The sequence below is a fragment of the Arachis ipaensis genome, chromosome B10, assembly GCF_059453495.1.
Source record: "Arachis ipaensis isolate K30076 ecotype BB chromosome B10, ASM5945349v1, whole genome shotgun sequence".
NCBI classification, from domain to species: Eukaryota; Viridiplantae; Streptophyta; class Magnoliopsida; order Fabales; family Fabaceae; genus Arachis; species Arachis ipaensis.
This window is the reverse complement of record NC_142435.1, coordinates 18,437,293-18,452,821: the sequence shown is the minus strand read 5'-3', so window position 1 is coordinate 18,452,821 and position 15,529 is coordinate 18,437,293. Positions and strand designations below refer to the sequence as shown.

The 15,529-nt window shown below is 32.9% G+C and overlaps 1 protein-coding gene across 1 annotated transcript; it reads right to left on the bottom strand.

Annotated features, from left to right (window-relative positions):
• Positions 1-1,434: 1,434 nt before the first annotated feature.
• Positions 1,435-2,010, bottom strand: LOC148579305 (secreted RxLR effector protein 161-like). Its single transcript, XM_088489481.1, has one exon. The coding sequence runs from the start codon at positions 2,008-2,010 to the stop codon at positions 1,435-1,437; it is 576 nt and encodes a 191-aa protein (XP_088345607.1).
• Between the last annotated feature and the right edge of the window lie 13,519 nt (positions 2,011-15,529).

Genomic DNA, 15,529 nt, shown 5'->3' with positions numbered 1-15,529 from the left:
TTCAGGAAGGAGGTGATAGTTGGAACTGTTGGGTATATGATATGAGAAGATGACAAAATCTTATATTTGTGTAGTGGTTTTAAGGTACGATTAAATCGCTTTCTTTAGAGAGATATTTGTCCCCACACTTAGTTGTTATAGGGTTGATGAAAATACTCTCTCAGGATACAATAAAACCTAAGAATTTTTTAATTAGCAATAGTAAGAAATTTTCAACTCTCTTGAACAAAGAAAATCTCTTAATAGTTGAGTAAATTGTACACTTAGTATTTGTATATTTGAAATAGTGGATAAGGACTTATTTATACATATTGCACGTAGCAATTATGATTAGTTACGTATACAAATGGTTGTGTCTTTTCTATTGCCAATAGATACAATGTTTTGAACATACACAATCCTTAAAGAGTTGCGTTCCTTTAGCCAATAAACACAATGTTTTGAACATACACAATCTTTAAAAGATTGTGTCCCTTCAACCAAATGGTACTAAATGGTTAGTAACCGTTTATTAATATTAATAATATTAATAATAATATCAATAATATTAATAATATTAATTAATCAAATTTGTAAATACCCTTCAATCTCCCACTATTTACAAAATTTAAATGTCATACAAGTATATGCATAAAGAATGTGTCACTAAGATTAAACATTCTTTTAGTGTAAATTTTAAAGTTCTAACGAAGTAATAGGTGTCTAATCGATTAAACCTATACTACATATGCTAGTACCAAAAATCACACACATTACTTATACCCTCCAAGTTCAAGAGTTTACAATTTTAAGCACTTATATGACTTTGTGCTCATCCTGGTTTCATGAATATTTACGAGAATAAAATCTCTAAAATTCTCGATTAGAGTGGCACCACTCTTATATTCATATAGGTGGAATCTTTTGATAGATAATATTATCATTCCATTAAGAGTTTAAACTCACCCTCCTAATTTATTGTAAATAGCACTAAATCCTATACCTTAGTGCTCCAATTGCTAAATAACTTGTTATTACCCATTAAACCTTGAAACTAGTGGTCTACTAGAATAAGGTTGGATTCCCATCATTTAGCAATAATAGGTTTTAATCCCATTTTAGCAGTAGTCTCTTTGATTTTATCCCTTGACAAATCTTTAGTCAAAGGTTAGCTAAATTTCCTTGAGATCTTACATAACTGATGGTAATTACACCATCATCTATTAGTTGTCTCACAAACTCATGTCTCAAACTTATATGTCTAGACTTTTCATTATAAACCTTATTATATGCTCGAAACATGGTTGATTCACTATCACAGAAGATTGAAATGGCTGTCGTCTGCTGTGGCCACAACTTTATATCATATAACAAATTTCTTAACCATTCCGCTTCTTTACCTGCGACTGATAAAGTTACAAACTCAGCCTCCATAGTAGAATGTGTAATACATGTTTATTTCTTTGAAGCCCAACTTATTGCTCTACCACCTATGGTGAAAATCCATCCTGAAGTGAATTTGTTATCACTAAGATTTGTAATCCAACTTGCGTCGGAATAACCTTCTAAAACTGTGGGATAATCACTATAATGTAATCCTAAGTATATGGTTTTCTTGAGATAACCAAAAACTCTTGTTATAACTTTCCAATGTTGATTGCTAGGCTTTCCTGTAAACCTTGATAATTTGCACACTGCAAATGCTATATCAGGTCTAGTACAATGTATTGCATACATTAAACTTCCTATAGCACTAGCATATTGTAATTGTGCTATAGGTCTTCCCATGTTTCCTTTTAATTTAAGATTAGGATCATACGGCGTATTAGATTCTTTAATTGTGAGATGATCAAACTTTTTCAATACCTTTTTGATATAATGAGATTGACTTAAAGTAAAGCCAACTTCATTCTTATGCACCTTTATGCCTAATAATGTATCAACTTCATTCAAATCCTTCATCTTGAATTTATAAGTTAGATACTCCTTCGTTATACGAATTTCTTCTAAATGTGTTCCGATGATTAACATATCATTAACATATAAACAAATGATTACTCCATAATCTTTAGTAAATTTTGAGTGAATACATTTATCCACACTATTATGTGAGAAGCCATTTGATAACACCACTGAATCAAACTTCTCATGCCATTGTTTAAGCGCTTGTTTTAGCCCATACAGAGACTTAATTAATTTGCAAACTTTCTTTTCATTTTCGAGTAACACATAGCCTTCCGGTTGCTTCATATAAATTTCTTATGAAATATTAGTATCATTTTGGAAATATTCTGAATTAGAAGTTGAATCATTGATAAATTTATTTTCAATAAATTCTACCTCTTTTGATTCAACAACTACATTAGACACTAAGTCTAATATAATTTTGAACATATCCTATAAAAGTGCATTTTATGACTCTTGGCTCCAATTCGGTTCTCTTTTGATCAGGAACTCGATAAAAGGCTAAATACCTCCACACTTTTAGATGATTCAAATTAAGTTTCTTCCTTTCCAAATTTCATAAGGAGAAACCTTTATATGTCTTGATTTGAATCTTTTCAAAACTTTCTTTTCTTTTTATTGGTTTTGTCTTCACCAATATGATTCACTTTAGAACTTTGAGAGAGATACACAGCATCATGTTTTCGAGTTTCCTCCTCTATATATATATGCCTTAGTAATTTCTCAATTGTGAAGTGCTCACCAAGATGTAAAAGTTTCTTCCTATAACCATTCCAAGATGAAGGCAATTTTAAAATAATTGCTCCAACCTGTAATGATTCAGGGATCACCACTTGTAGATCACGAAGTCTACTTACAAGGATTTGTAATTCATGAATTTGATCCATGACAGGCATAGTATCATTCATAATAAATTCAAAATATTTCATCATAATAAACTTATCTGTTCCTTGTCGTTCGGTATTATACTTTTCTTCCAAAGATTTCCAAATCTCTAATGGTGATTGAATTGACATGTAGAGATCATAGAGTCAGTCTGATAAAGTATTGAGAATATGACCTCAACATGCAAAAGTATCTTCATCACGTTTCTTCTTCAATTGAACAATCTTTTCTTTCTTTTTCGGTGTGAAATTTTCAGCGGAATCAACAATTGGTGTAGTCTTTGGGTCAATCACATATGCAAGATTGAGAACTGAAAGAAGAAACATCATCTTGTCCTTCCAACGGTTGAAGTTTGTTCCATCAAAGCGATCTAACTTGACAAACTCTTGATTCATAACCTTGAACGTAGTGTTTTGATCTTGTGCCATCTTTAAGAAATATCTCTCTAAAATTGTTGGGTATATGGTATGAGAAGATGACAAAATCTTATATTTGTGTAGTGGTTTCAAGGCACGATTAGATCGCTTTCTTTAGAGAGATATTTGTCCCCACACTTAGTTGCTATAGGGTTGATGACAATACTCTCCCAGGATACAATAAAACCTAAGAATTTCTTAATTAGCAATAGTAAGAAATTTTCAACTCTCTTGAACAAAGAAAATCTCTTAATAGTTGAGTAAATTGTACACTTAGTACTTGTATATTTGAAATAGTGGATAAGGACTTATTTATACATATTGCACGTAGCAATTATGATTAGTTACGTATACAAATTGTTGTGTCTTTTCTATTGCTAATAGATACAATGTTTTGAACATACACAATCCTTAAAGAGTTGTGTCCCTTTAGCCAATAGACACAATGTTTTGAACATACACAATCTTTAAAAGGTTGTGTCCCTTCAACTAAATGGTACTAAATGGTTAGTAACCGTTTATTAATATTAATAATATTAATAATATTAATAATATTAATTAATCAAATTTATAAATACCCTTCAGGAATAAGACAAATTCTCAGCCTTAGAGAGAAGATAACCAAAGGCAGGTAGCAATGACGGACCCAAAAAATTTATGTTTGGGGGCAAAAATAATATACATTACAATCAAAAGATACATTAATCTAAATTCAAAAAAATAAAAATGCACATTAATTATTCGAATAAAAAAAATAAAAAATTATATATAATAAAATAGAACGAAAGATATTTTTTAAAATATTTTTTCATTATTATTTCTATAAATAAAAAATATATATTCTAAATTAGTAAATTGATCAGTTGTCTTTAAAAATTTATATGCAACATAATTACATATAATAAAATAGAATGAAAGATAAACAAATAAATAATAAGCATCACTAAATTGAGAATAAAATAAAATATATAAATTTATAAAGAGAATAAAAAATTAGATTAATACCTAAACTATAATTGCTTGAATTATAATTTGTAATTAAAAATATCGAAAAGAGAAACAATGAAATTGAAAGATACATAAAGTCATAAAGAGTTATATTAAAAAAATAGAGAATTTAAAATTTACCTTTTGATAAAGAAAAGATAACCATTAGAAAAGGAATAGAAAAAGAAGGTTGAAACTAAGAAGAGAATTTAAGAGAACAAATGAGTGATGACTGCTGAGATTTGAAAATGAGAGAAGACTAAATTTGATTATAATAGAAAGATAAAGTGGATTTGAGACTTTAAATAATTGGACTAAATTTATTTGTAATGGGATCGTTTAAAATTTAAAATGGGGACATATTATATATGTATATATTTTTTAAAAGAATAAAAAATAAGAGTGGGGAAAAATGCCCCCTATTACACTACCTGGGTCTGTCCCTGGCAGGTAGAGAAACTAACGAGGCACCAAAAAGAGTCAGACCCGCATGAAAATGGGTGGACGAAGAAAGTGAAAGTATCGGTGGTGAAAGAAAATCTGGACTAGCTACAGAGAAGTCTAGTTGGCGGTACGATGAAGGCAATTGATTTTAGTTCTTTGAAGGAGATGATTGGAAAAAACCGGCATCAAGTTGTCCAAGTACGGGAACTGGGAACCTATAAAGTTCTTTTGACTTTTGATTCTGTATCGAATACGGAAGAAGCATATACGTTTAAAATGAGTAGTCTCTTGTAATTCTTCCATAGTATATGGAGATGGGATGAGACAGAGCGATGTGAAACTCGAAGAGTGTGGTTAGAATGTTACGGAGTTCCGTTACATGTGTGGTCAACAGATACCTTTAGTATGTTAGGAGGCCAATGGGGAGAAGTAGTCGGTTGTGACGAAGTGATAGAATCGTGCATGTCTTTTAGTATTGGATTAGTATAAATTGATACTTGTATCATGTATATGATTAATGAATGGGTTCATATCACAGTAGGTATTAGTGGATTCGATGTGCTATTGAAAGAAGTGGGACGGGAGGCTTTTAGATTAAATTGTTATGAAGAAGTTAATGAAAAAAATGACTATAGCTGTGAACAACAAAGAACAGTTGCGAAAAGGGAGTATGCGGGTACAAGCTTAAGGAGTGCACGGACTACAAAACCGACGGTTTTCAACGACCAGAAAGCCGATATGGTGATGGGGGAGCTAAGGAAATACGGAGAAGATGAGCGCATGTTGGTAATTCCTGAAATTATTTTGAATGAGTGGATTAATGATCATTCAAAACAAAATCAGGTAAAAATGGTAGCATATCAACCAATTTATGAAGGAATTGAAGGGAGAGCGAATTGTGTGGGATGTGATTATATTACTTATGAAACTGACTCTGAAAATATAGTTATATGGGTTTAAAAGATAATTTTAATGGGCTAGAAAAGAGGGGCAAAAGGAATAAGAAAAAGAAGGTTCTTTGTAGGCTTGGTGCTAAGCCCAACAATTTAAGGATGTCCAAAAAAAGTAGGAAAGGATCCTTGGGCCCAGTTTTCTCAATCAATCAGTTAGGTGATGTTGGGTTGGGTGTAGAATCTGAGTTAGGCTTGATAGAAATGGAGAACGGTTTCTACGATAGGGATAGGCACACTAGGAAAGGGTCTATGGCAAGTGTGCAAGAAGATGCATCTGTGACACTTGCGCTGGAGATCGGCGCGGAGGTGACCGAGGGAGACCAAATTGGTGTTAAAGGAGGAAAGCTAAAGGCTAACCATGGTAGAGGAGGCTCAATGTGGCAAGGGAGATGCGCAACCCCTGATGCCGCCTATGTTGGGTCGTGAGGTGGAGGAGGAGTTGGTGGCGGAGAACCAAGCCGCCACTCTCCCGGCAGTGACATTGAATGAAGAGACTGGTAGGTTGGGTGTGTATTTTGACGATGATGGTGCGAAAGACGTTGATGAAGGAACGAGTGATAGGGATGACATTGTGAATGATAGTGGCATGGGTTCCGGCAAAGGGAACAACATTGACAAAGACAGAGGGGGAGCTGTCGGAACACGATGAAGAAGTAGCTAAGAAGAGAGTTGTTGATGATGGTGGTTCGGATAAGAATGAAGGAAGTAAGGAAAACATAGATAGTATATTGGAGGAGCATATGCTTGAAAATAGAAAAATTTGGAACTTCGCGTTGGAATCAGGGTCAATTTTATACAATGAAGAAGATGATATCATGGCTATTCTCCAAGCACAAAATGAAAAAATTGCTCAGAAAAAAAGATTGGCAAAACAGAAAGAGAAAGCAAGACGCTGCAGACCCAAAAATAAAAAAAAGTGTGTAATAATTTATTAAAATAATTTTATTCTTGGAATGTTAGGGGGTTGAAGGGTGATGAAAAATTGAGCATGGTCAAAAACTTCAAAAAAAATTAAAATTGAATATGTTAGGCTTGTTTGAGACAAAAGGCAGGTAGTGACGAAATTTGATGTAATAAAAATTTAGGGGAGTGATACTGCAGGATGGGAATATGTTGGGTCAGAGGGTGCTGCGGGTGGTTTGCTATTAATTTGGTATGAAATAATATTTAAAATGAGTCTTTGTCATAAAAGGGAACGTTGGTTGTGTATTGAAGGGGTCTTATTAAAAATAATTTCAATTGTGCTTTCTTTGGTATATGGGGTTCATACAAGAGAAGAAAAATTTGCTGTGTGGGAGAAATTGAGTTATATTGCAGGGTTATGTCAGTCTCCATGGGATAATTCAATGAGATTGTGCAGGTGGAGGGGAGAAAGGATGCTGTCAGATTAACAACGACTGTGGACGATTCTAAGAATTGGATACAAGAAGATATGCAACTAGTGGACTTTCGCTTACCGATCGAAAGTTTACATGGTTCACAAAAAATCTGATCTTGCTGTCGGATTGACAGAGTTTTAGTAAGTTTGGAGTGGCTGGAGATGTTTCTACAAGTACAAAATTAGGAGTACAAAATCAGGAGTACACTATAGAAATGAGGAGTGCAAAAAATGGTTGATGAGCTGCTTTGAAATTTTTTTCTTTTGCTCTTTTTGGTGTTCTTTTTTTACTTTTCTATTTTTTTATTGTTGTTCTTGCTCCACTTTTTGTGTTGAGATCTCGTGTTCAAGAAAATAATAAATTAAAATACTAAACGCATCTTGAATATGATCGAATACCTCTTTAAGAAAATTGTATTCACTCTTAATTGTCAATTGCAACTAGATTTATTCACAGTATTTATTCAAACAAATAGTCGATTTATTTAAAATGATCGTACCTAATCCTTTTTATGTTATCAAGAATTATTACAAGGCCAAAAAAATAATTTTTAGTTGGGTTGAAGGCCGTGAAGATAGATTGTTATTTAAATAGTTTCATGATTTACTAAAAAAACGATGAAAGATTGATTGAGTGTAAATTTTTTTAAATCACCTAGGTTTGACTCCAAAAATTAAAGCACACAAAAATGGTTTCTTTTAAAAGAATGTATTACATGCGTTTAATATCAAGATTGCAAAAGTTATAAACATCGATGAGCACTGCTTGTAGCAAGAGGTGCCATTTTGACAACTCTTGGATTAGCAATGTTATGACTCACTTTTCTCATGGGAAAGCATGAATTTATTTTGATAAAAAAAATCCAAATTTTGCAGCGAAGTCTAAAAGTGTTAGGCTTGGCCATTGTTTTGATGAATTTTTTTTCTAATGTCAACTTTAACATCCCATACTCTTATTATTATGTGATTGTTACCCATACAATCTTTCATCCGAAATGTGTATGAAAGATCCTTAATTCTTTTTAACATGTGCTATTCCTGGCGCTAAAAATTCAAAGGATAAAATAGATGTATTCCTTCAGTCTCTAATTGATAAGTTGAGTGATTTTTGGTGTCCCGATGTTTTGACTTATGATATAACCACTAAAACAAATTTTATGATAAGAGCCGTTTTAATGTGAACGATAAATGATTTTTCTGCGTATGGAATATTGTTTGGTTGGATGACACAAGTGAAGTTAGTATGTCCTATACGTATGGAAGATACTAAAGCATTTCAACTAGATATGGTAGAAAAAAAGTCTTGGTTTGATTATCACAGAAGATTTTTATTTGAGGATAACTCCTACAGACATAACAAAATTGGGTTTAGGAAGAATTGCAAGGAACATGAGGAACCTCCAATTAGGTTAACCGGTGAGCAACTGTGGGCAACGGTGCATGATTTTTCTAGAGTAGTTGGTACGGGTTGTCCAATATAATTTTCGGGATATGAAAATAAACATAATTAGACCAATAGAAGTATCTTTTGGAGCCTGCCTTATTGAAAGGATTTTCTAGTTTTTCATTGCCTCAATATAATTCATGTTAGGAAGAACATACCCAATAATGTCATTCACACGATTATGAATAGTGATCGGACTAAGGACAACAACAAGACTAGGTTGGACTTGGCCGAGTTTTGCAGGAGACCTGATTTGAATCTAGTATCTCTAGGAGATGGACGGTGGACAAAGCCAAAAGCAAGTTATATGTCATTAGTAGAACAAAGATAAAATATGTGTCAGTGGTTGGAGGAACTAAGGATACTTGACGATTATGCTTCTAACCTAAGTAGGGTTACGCTAATGTGGCCAAAGGAAGGTTCCATGGCATGAAAAGTCATGATTTTTAGGTGTTTATGGAATGAATATTTCCAGTGGCTTTGAGAGAATCGGCTAGATATTTTACAATCTAAAATAATGACAAAAAGGCATTTGAAATTTTAAGAAGGTTTAATTACTCTGCAGGTCCCTATAGTTTCACTGAATTTTTAATTAGGTCCCTATACTTTTTTTCTTTTCAATTGGGTCCCTATACATTATTTTTTTTCAATTTATTCCCGATTAACGTTAAACGTCAAAAAAATATTAGTGAATTGTGAAATTATTTGTATACCCTTAGGGACCCAATTGAAAAAAAAAGTATAAGAACTTAATTGAAAATTTGATAAAAATATAAATATTCAATGAAAGATATTCCTATAATCCTACTAAATGATTCTATGACATGAAAGATATTCCTATAATCCCTTTTATTTTGTCACTATCATTCTTTTGCTTATAGGGCTGGCAATGGGTAAGGTAGGGTATGGTTTGGATTCTACCCTAATCCTACCCGCGAGTTGAAAATTTTTTTAAAATTCTACCCTACCCTACCCTACCCTACCCATGGGTTGAGAATTTCTCAACCTTAACCCTACCCGCACCCTAAAATTCTAAACCCTACCCTACCCGACCCTACCCGCAGAAAAATAAAAAAATTTCAAGCAAATATAAAATTCAACCATTCCAAATTTTATACATATTAATAAAATAGAAAATAAAAAACTAAGTTCAAATTAAAATTAAAAATAATAAAATCTTAAAGAAATCTAACATAAAATTACAAATAATATGATCATCAATTAGTTTAGTAGTTATTTCAAGTTTTTATAAGAGAAAGATTATGGATTCAACACTCACTTTCTTCATTATATATGTAACTTTTACACATATATTATATAATATATTAGGGGTGCGGGTAGGGTAGGGTAGGGTATACCCTGAATCCGTACCCTACCCTACCCGAACGGGTTGGTTCGGATTGGGTACCCGCGGGTAGGGTATTGATTGCCAGCCCTATTTGCTTATTGATATATAAATTGTACCAAAAATACCTTTTTTTTTTACTTTTAAAATATATTATCTTAAGAACATACAAAAAAAAAAGGAATGAATAAAATGAAACAGAAATAGTAGTAATAAGTATATATATAATTCAATTTCTATCATTCAAGTATTCATTATGATTATGTAACATTTTACATTTATGTGGATTCATAGAATATAGTTTGTGTCTTTATCATATCATGGTACACCATAAAAAATCACAAGACTATTTAATTTGTGTTATTGAAATTTGAAATCTAAAAACGAAAACTATAGAAAATGTAGTTTCAGTGTAATACAGATAATCTAGAAATCAGTTCTTGTGTTGCAACCTCCCACTCTCTGAACCAATATAGGGATCAACAATAACATTGATAACGGCCAGTTTTTGAGTCGAGAAAGATTCTGAAAGAACATACTTGAGTTCATCAGGTGTCCCAACAAAATAGTCCTTTCCACCAAAAGCTTCAATCAAAGCATGATAGCCTGCTTTCGGAACAAAGAAAGTTGGAGCAGGATCATCTTTGTGAGGTTCATTCATCTCTTTGGGGGTTCTCCGATCACCACCATATACACCTTCATTTTTGAAAACAATCACTACAGGTAACTGGTACTGAACCAATATCTGAATTGAAAAAAAAAAAAGATAAGACATATAAGGCAATATATATTTTCTCAAGTATTGACAAAAGATAAGGACAATAAGAACGAACAACAAGATTCAGGACAACAAGATTCGTTTATAATTTACCTTTACCACTATTCAGTACTCGCTAGTAACTAGTAAAAAACATCTCCTAGAACTTGAGATTTTGGGTTAATCCTATCTATCACAGAACAACTAGATATGGACAGAAACAAAAAAGAGTTCATGAAAGATCCTAATACTGGGCTCTGTCTGAACCAACACAGCCCTACTAACATCCATGGTGTTTGCATCCTTGGACACCACTCTCGGAGCCGGGCGTCTGACTCCAAGAATTGCAATCTATCTCAAGAATTAAAAACAATATAGTAATTGAATTGAGAGAATCACCGGGGTGAGAAACATTTTTGCTTCGAAACACTAGGTACTCAATGTGAATATAACAGAACCATAATGCCTACAATTAATACAGTTACACGGCATAAAAAAAATTTGAGGAAGTCATACTTTAGTGCTTCCAAATACATTTGTAACTAGTTCAAAATCTTTCCAAGGAATTACGCAATTACAGTGAATAGATTATCAATGCCAAAAAATAAAACACAACTATGGAGACATGAATGACTTGACACAAAAAAAATAGCAGCACACAGAAATTCAAAATCTTATACATTTAACAACCAAAACGAAATAAAAATGAAGAAACTAACTCACCTATTCTAGCAGATCGAGTGTGCAGGCAGCAAGGCGAGGCAAGGTGCGGCGAGGTGAGGCGAGGCAAGGTGCGGCGAGGTGAGGCGAGGCACGCCAAGTGGCGGACAAGACTTCGACAGATCAATCAGTGCAGATCCTCAGAGACCGATGGACCAACGGACGTTATAGATGAAGATGACGGATCGACGGCTGTGGATTAAGACGACAGGCCGACGGATGAGAACGCACCGCACACGATTTTCAGGGAGGAAATTAGGGGTTGGTTAGGGTTTTTTTTCCTTTGGGACAAAATGCCAAGGAATTTTTGGGTATTTTGAAGAAATAGAATATGTCCAATTAGTATACCTAATCCAAAGAAGACGTTATTCTCACGGTAGAGACTTAATTAAAAAAAATTAATGTATAGGGACCCAATTGAAAAGAAAAAAAGTATAGGGATCTAATTAAAAATTTGATGAAACTATAAGGATCAGCAAAATAATTAAACCTTTTTAAAATTTCAAATGCCTTTTTGTCATTATTTTGGATTATAAAAAATGATAGTCGGAGTGTACTATGTTCCCATTTATGAACTTGCCAATTCATAATTGTTGCTATCGATTTGTTTTGATCATTTGGTTATTAGGAAAAAATTCATATTTATTTTGATGGTGGCAGATGAAGGGCAAGTCCTCTTGTAGACTGTAGTAGTGGTTGTGGTTGGCCATGAAGGAGAGTAGACCATAGCACGACGGTGGAAGAAAAAAAGGAAATGAATTTGACAACAAAAATTCAAATTGGGACAAATACTATGCTTAAGGTATTTGGAGGATGTGTATAAAAGATTGAAAGTTGAAAAAATATGTCACAAAAAATAAGTGTTTCACTGTATGGATTATTAATGAAAACTACTGCAATGGAAATATAATGGGGTGGTGCAGTGGGTAGTAACTTAGAAGAGAAAGAATATAAGATAAATTAGTAATTTTATAAAAAGTTAACGATTGACTTAATTTTAAAGTCACTTTGTCATACCAAACATATACTTGAGGGTTTATTTTGTCCAAAAAAAAAAATTTGTTTTATTAAAATCAGAATTTTCCAGCTGCTAAAATAGTTATTTTTTTTTTTAAATGTGTAAAAACGATGTAAACCCTCTGGACATAATATCACTCTGCACTTCATGGAAAAGTTCGGAAGTTAGTGGAGTCCTATCAATGGGCCTGGGCCTTTCAACTCTAGCTATTTTGTATATTAGGCCTTATCTTAATGTTCCTACCACCAAAAAGGTGCATTCTTTGTGGGCTCAACTTATATAAGGGCTGGGCATTTCTTAATTCATAAAATCCAATACCCCTCCCCATCTCAAAGGTCTCAGGTTCGAGCTGCAACCGAAAAGAAAAAATTGATAAGTATATGAGGACTGAGGAGTGTGTGGGTGTGTATTGTGTACTTAGAATTGGGAGTTGTCTAATCCACCGAACAAAAAAAATCCAATATTCCTATATATATGACAAATGGAGATTGTGTTAAAACACTAACAAAAATAAATTAAAATAAAAACTAAAAGAACTAACAATTCTTATATTTTCGCTCCAAATAATATTCTCCATTTGAAAATATTTAGAATGTAGAGTAAACTATTATTTTTAATAATATAAATTTAAGAGTTTAATTTTGATATACTGATAGTGTAAAACATTTTATTTAGTCGATCAATTATATATATCTGTTCTTTTATAATTATTTACGCAGGCAATATAAAATATACTTATTTTTGCTGACATGACATTACATAATTAAATACACATGTAAAATTGTTTTATACTGACAATGTATCAAAATTAAATTCATAAATTTAAATAATTAATTATAATAATGAAAGATATAAACTAACTCGATAATTATAAAAAATTAGGTTATTTTGACAAAATAAACTACTCAAAATGTTCTAACACAAAAACAATCTAACAAACTATCCGTTTTAGGTAATTTTGTTGAATGAATTCAAATTTTGATGAGTACCAAATTAATTTATATTTTTCATGGTTAAAACTAATAACTATATAAAAATGATGATAACGTTTTAAGCGAAAAATAAATAATATTATCATTACCATGGGATATCCTAAAAGAGTGAAGTCCAGTACTTGTTTGCATGTAATATTGTAATAACGCATACTGACGCATAAAAAGAGTAACTATCATGCATCTTAAGCTCTCAAGCTCAAGCAAAAGAGTCTTTAATTATGCTACAAAGTAGGTTTCCTTTATCAATCACGCTATATTTACACTAAAACATCAGCCATTAGTTTAGCCACACAGATAAAATATATATTAAAATATAAATACATAACATTTAATTTGGTAATTAATTAATTTTTTGTGTGTATATAATATTTTTATTTCTTGATATATAATCAGAAAAGAATAAATTCATGTTTGATCATCTGATTTTCTCTAAATAATTTATTTTCTTTAATATTTTTCTTATGTCTTTGTTTTGTTATATTCATCATCCTTGTTATATGCCCCAAGAGAGTACGCTGACTTATTCGAACTTATGCAGACTAGATTAGTTTTAGGTATGGAGGTTTCATTTGGATTTTCTTAGGATTGAGTAGATTTTTATAGTGGTCTCTGAAATTTGTATTATTATTTATCAATTTAGTTTTTTAGATTTTAATTTTATTATAGTAATTATTCAGATTGAGCTCTAGGCACCATAATGATCTTTGAACTTTTTCTGGTGTTGAATTAACTGTGTAGTAATGATGTGGCACTCCATTGTCACGCTAGAACCTTCTCTTTATATAATCCTAATTCATTCCCATACATTACAAGAAAAAAGGCCTATGGTTACGCTTTTTTTTTGCTACGTTTTAAAAACGTGGCCAAAAGTGGTCTATGGCCACGCTTATGTGTGGGTGGCGTTTGAATAGAGATTGGCCACGCTTTTTTTGCTACGCTTTAAAAGCGTGGCGAAAAGGGTCAATGGCCACGCTTTTATGAGGGTGGCAGTTGATGCGAGATTAAGCCACGTTTTTTTGTGCCACGCTTATAAAGCGTAGCCATAGAGAGATTTCGGCACTCTTTTAAAGCGTGGCAACAGGAATTTATTATTGTGAGGTTTCAGAAGCGTAGCCTTTTCCTACAAGCCTTTTGGCACGCTTCAAAAGCGTGGCCAAAAGGTTCCCTCAGAAAAAAAAAAAAGAAGCTCGAATTACACAAAAACGCTCCAAATAGAGATCAATTCTTCGCTCGTGATTCAAAGACTTGGAGAAAAAAAGCCCTAGCTAACTTCTTCTTTGTGCCCTGCCCTAACTCCTCCTTCGAAAGCCCCAATGGCGACCACCAATCTCCGTTTTGCCTCACCGCTGCCCCCTCCGAAAGCCCTAGCTAACCCTTCTTCATTGTGCTCGCCTTAACCCCTGCCCTCACCGCGACGACAACACTCCAACGAAGAACGACGAAGCCCTAACATCTGACGAGGTGGAAAAGCGCCAGTTCCAGCTTTGAAAAAGGCTGTAGGTTTCTCCTCCTTTTGTTTTTCTGCAGTCAGATTCATGAGGATGACTATAAGTTTTCATTCTTTTTTTATTATTATTTATTGTTTTGATTCTCATGCATTTCTTCAGGAGAAGGTGAGGAACCTGTTATTCGAGAACCATCCTAAGCAGTTCGGGATCAGAGGAGCAGAGGAAGAAGAGGATCCTCAAGCAAAGGTTGAAGGCTCCACCAGCTTTGAACCAGTTCACCAAGACCCTTGACAAGAACCTAGGTGCGTAAATAATTATCTCCATTTTGTTTCATTTGCCCTGTTTTATGTTTGTGTAATGCTTCAAGTGTAGTAATATTTCTCTCTTTTGGCAATTAGATGATGCTTGTGATCACTTTATTTTTCTATCTAACTGCATTTAACTTCCTCTTTGCAATTTCACCTTTTGGAAATGATATCAGTTTCAGAAAAGGAAAGGGAAGCTTGAAAGCTAAACATATATATGGTGAATGTATTGAAGTTGTAGCTTCATTTTCTGAGAGAAAGAGTGCATCCTGTTGATCTTGTTGGTGGTGTTGTTTGAGTGAAATTTTAAGAATTCAATAGACTTCTCAAAGTTTTATAAAAACTATTTTTCACTATTTTTGGATGTCTAGATTGAGAGCAGAAATTTATGAAAATTATTGCAATTTCTACAATAAATACTGTTGAATTCAGTTCAAACTCTAAATGATCATTTTGAGTTTTAGATACTTCTAACTCTTATTAACTCTTG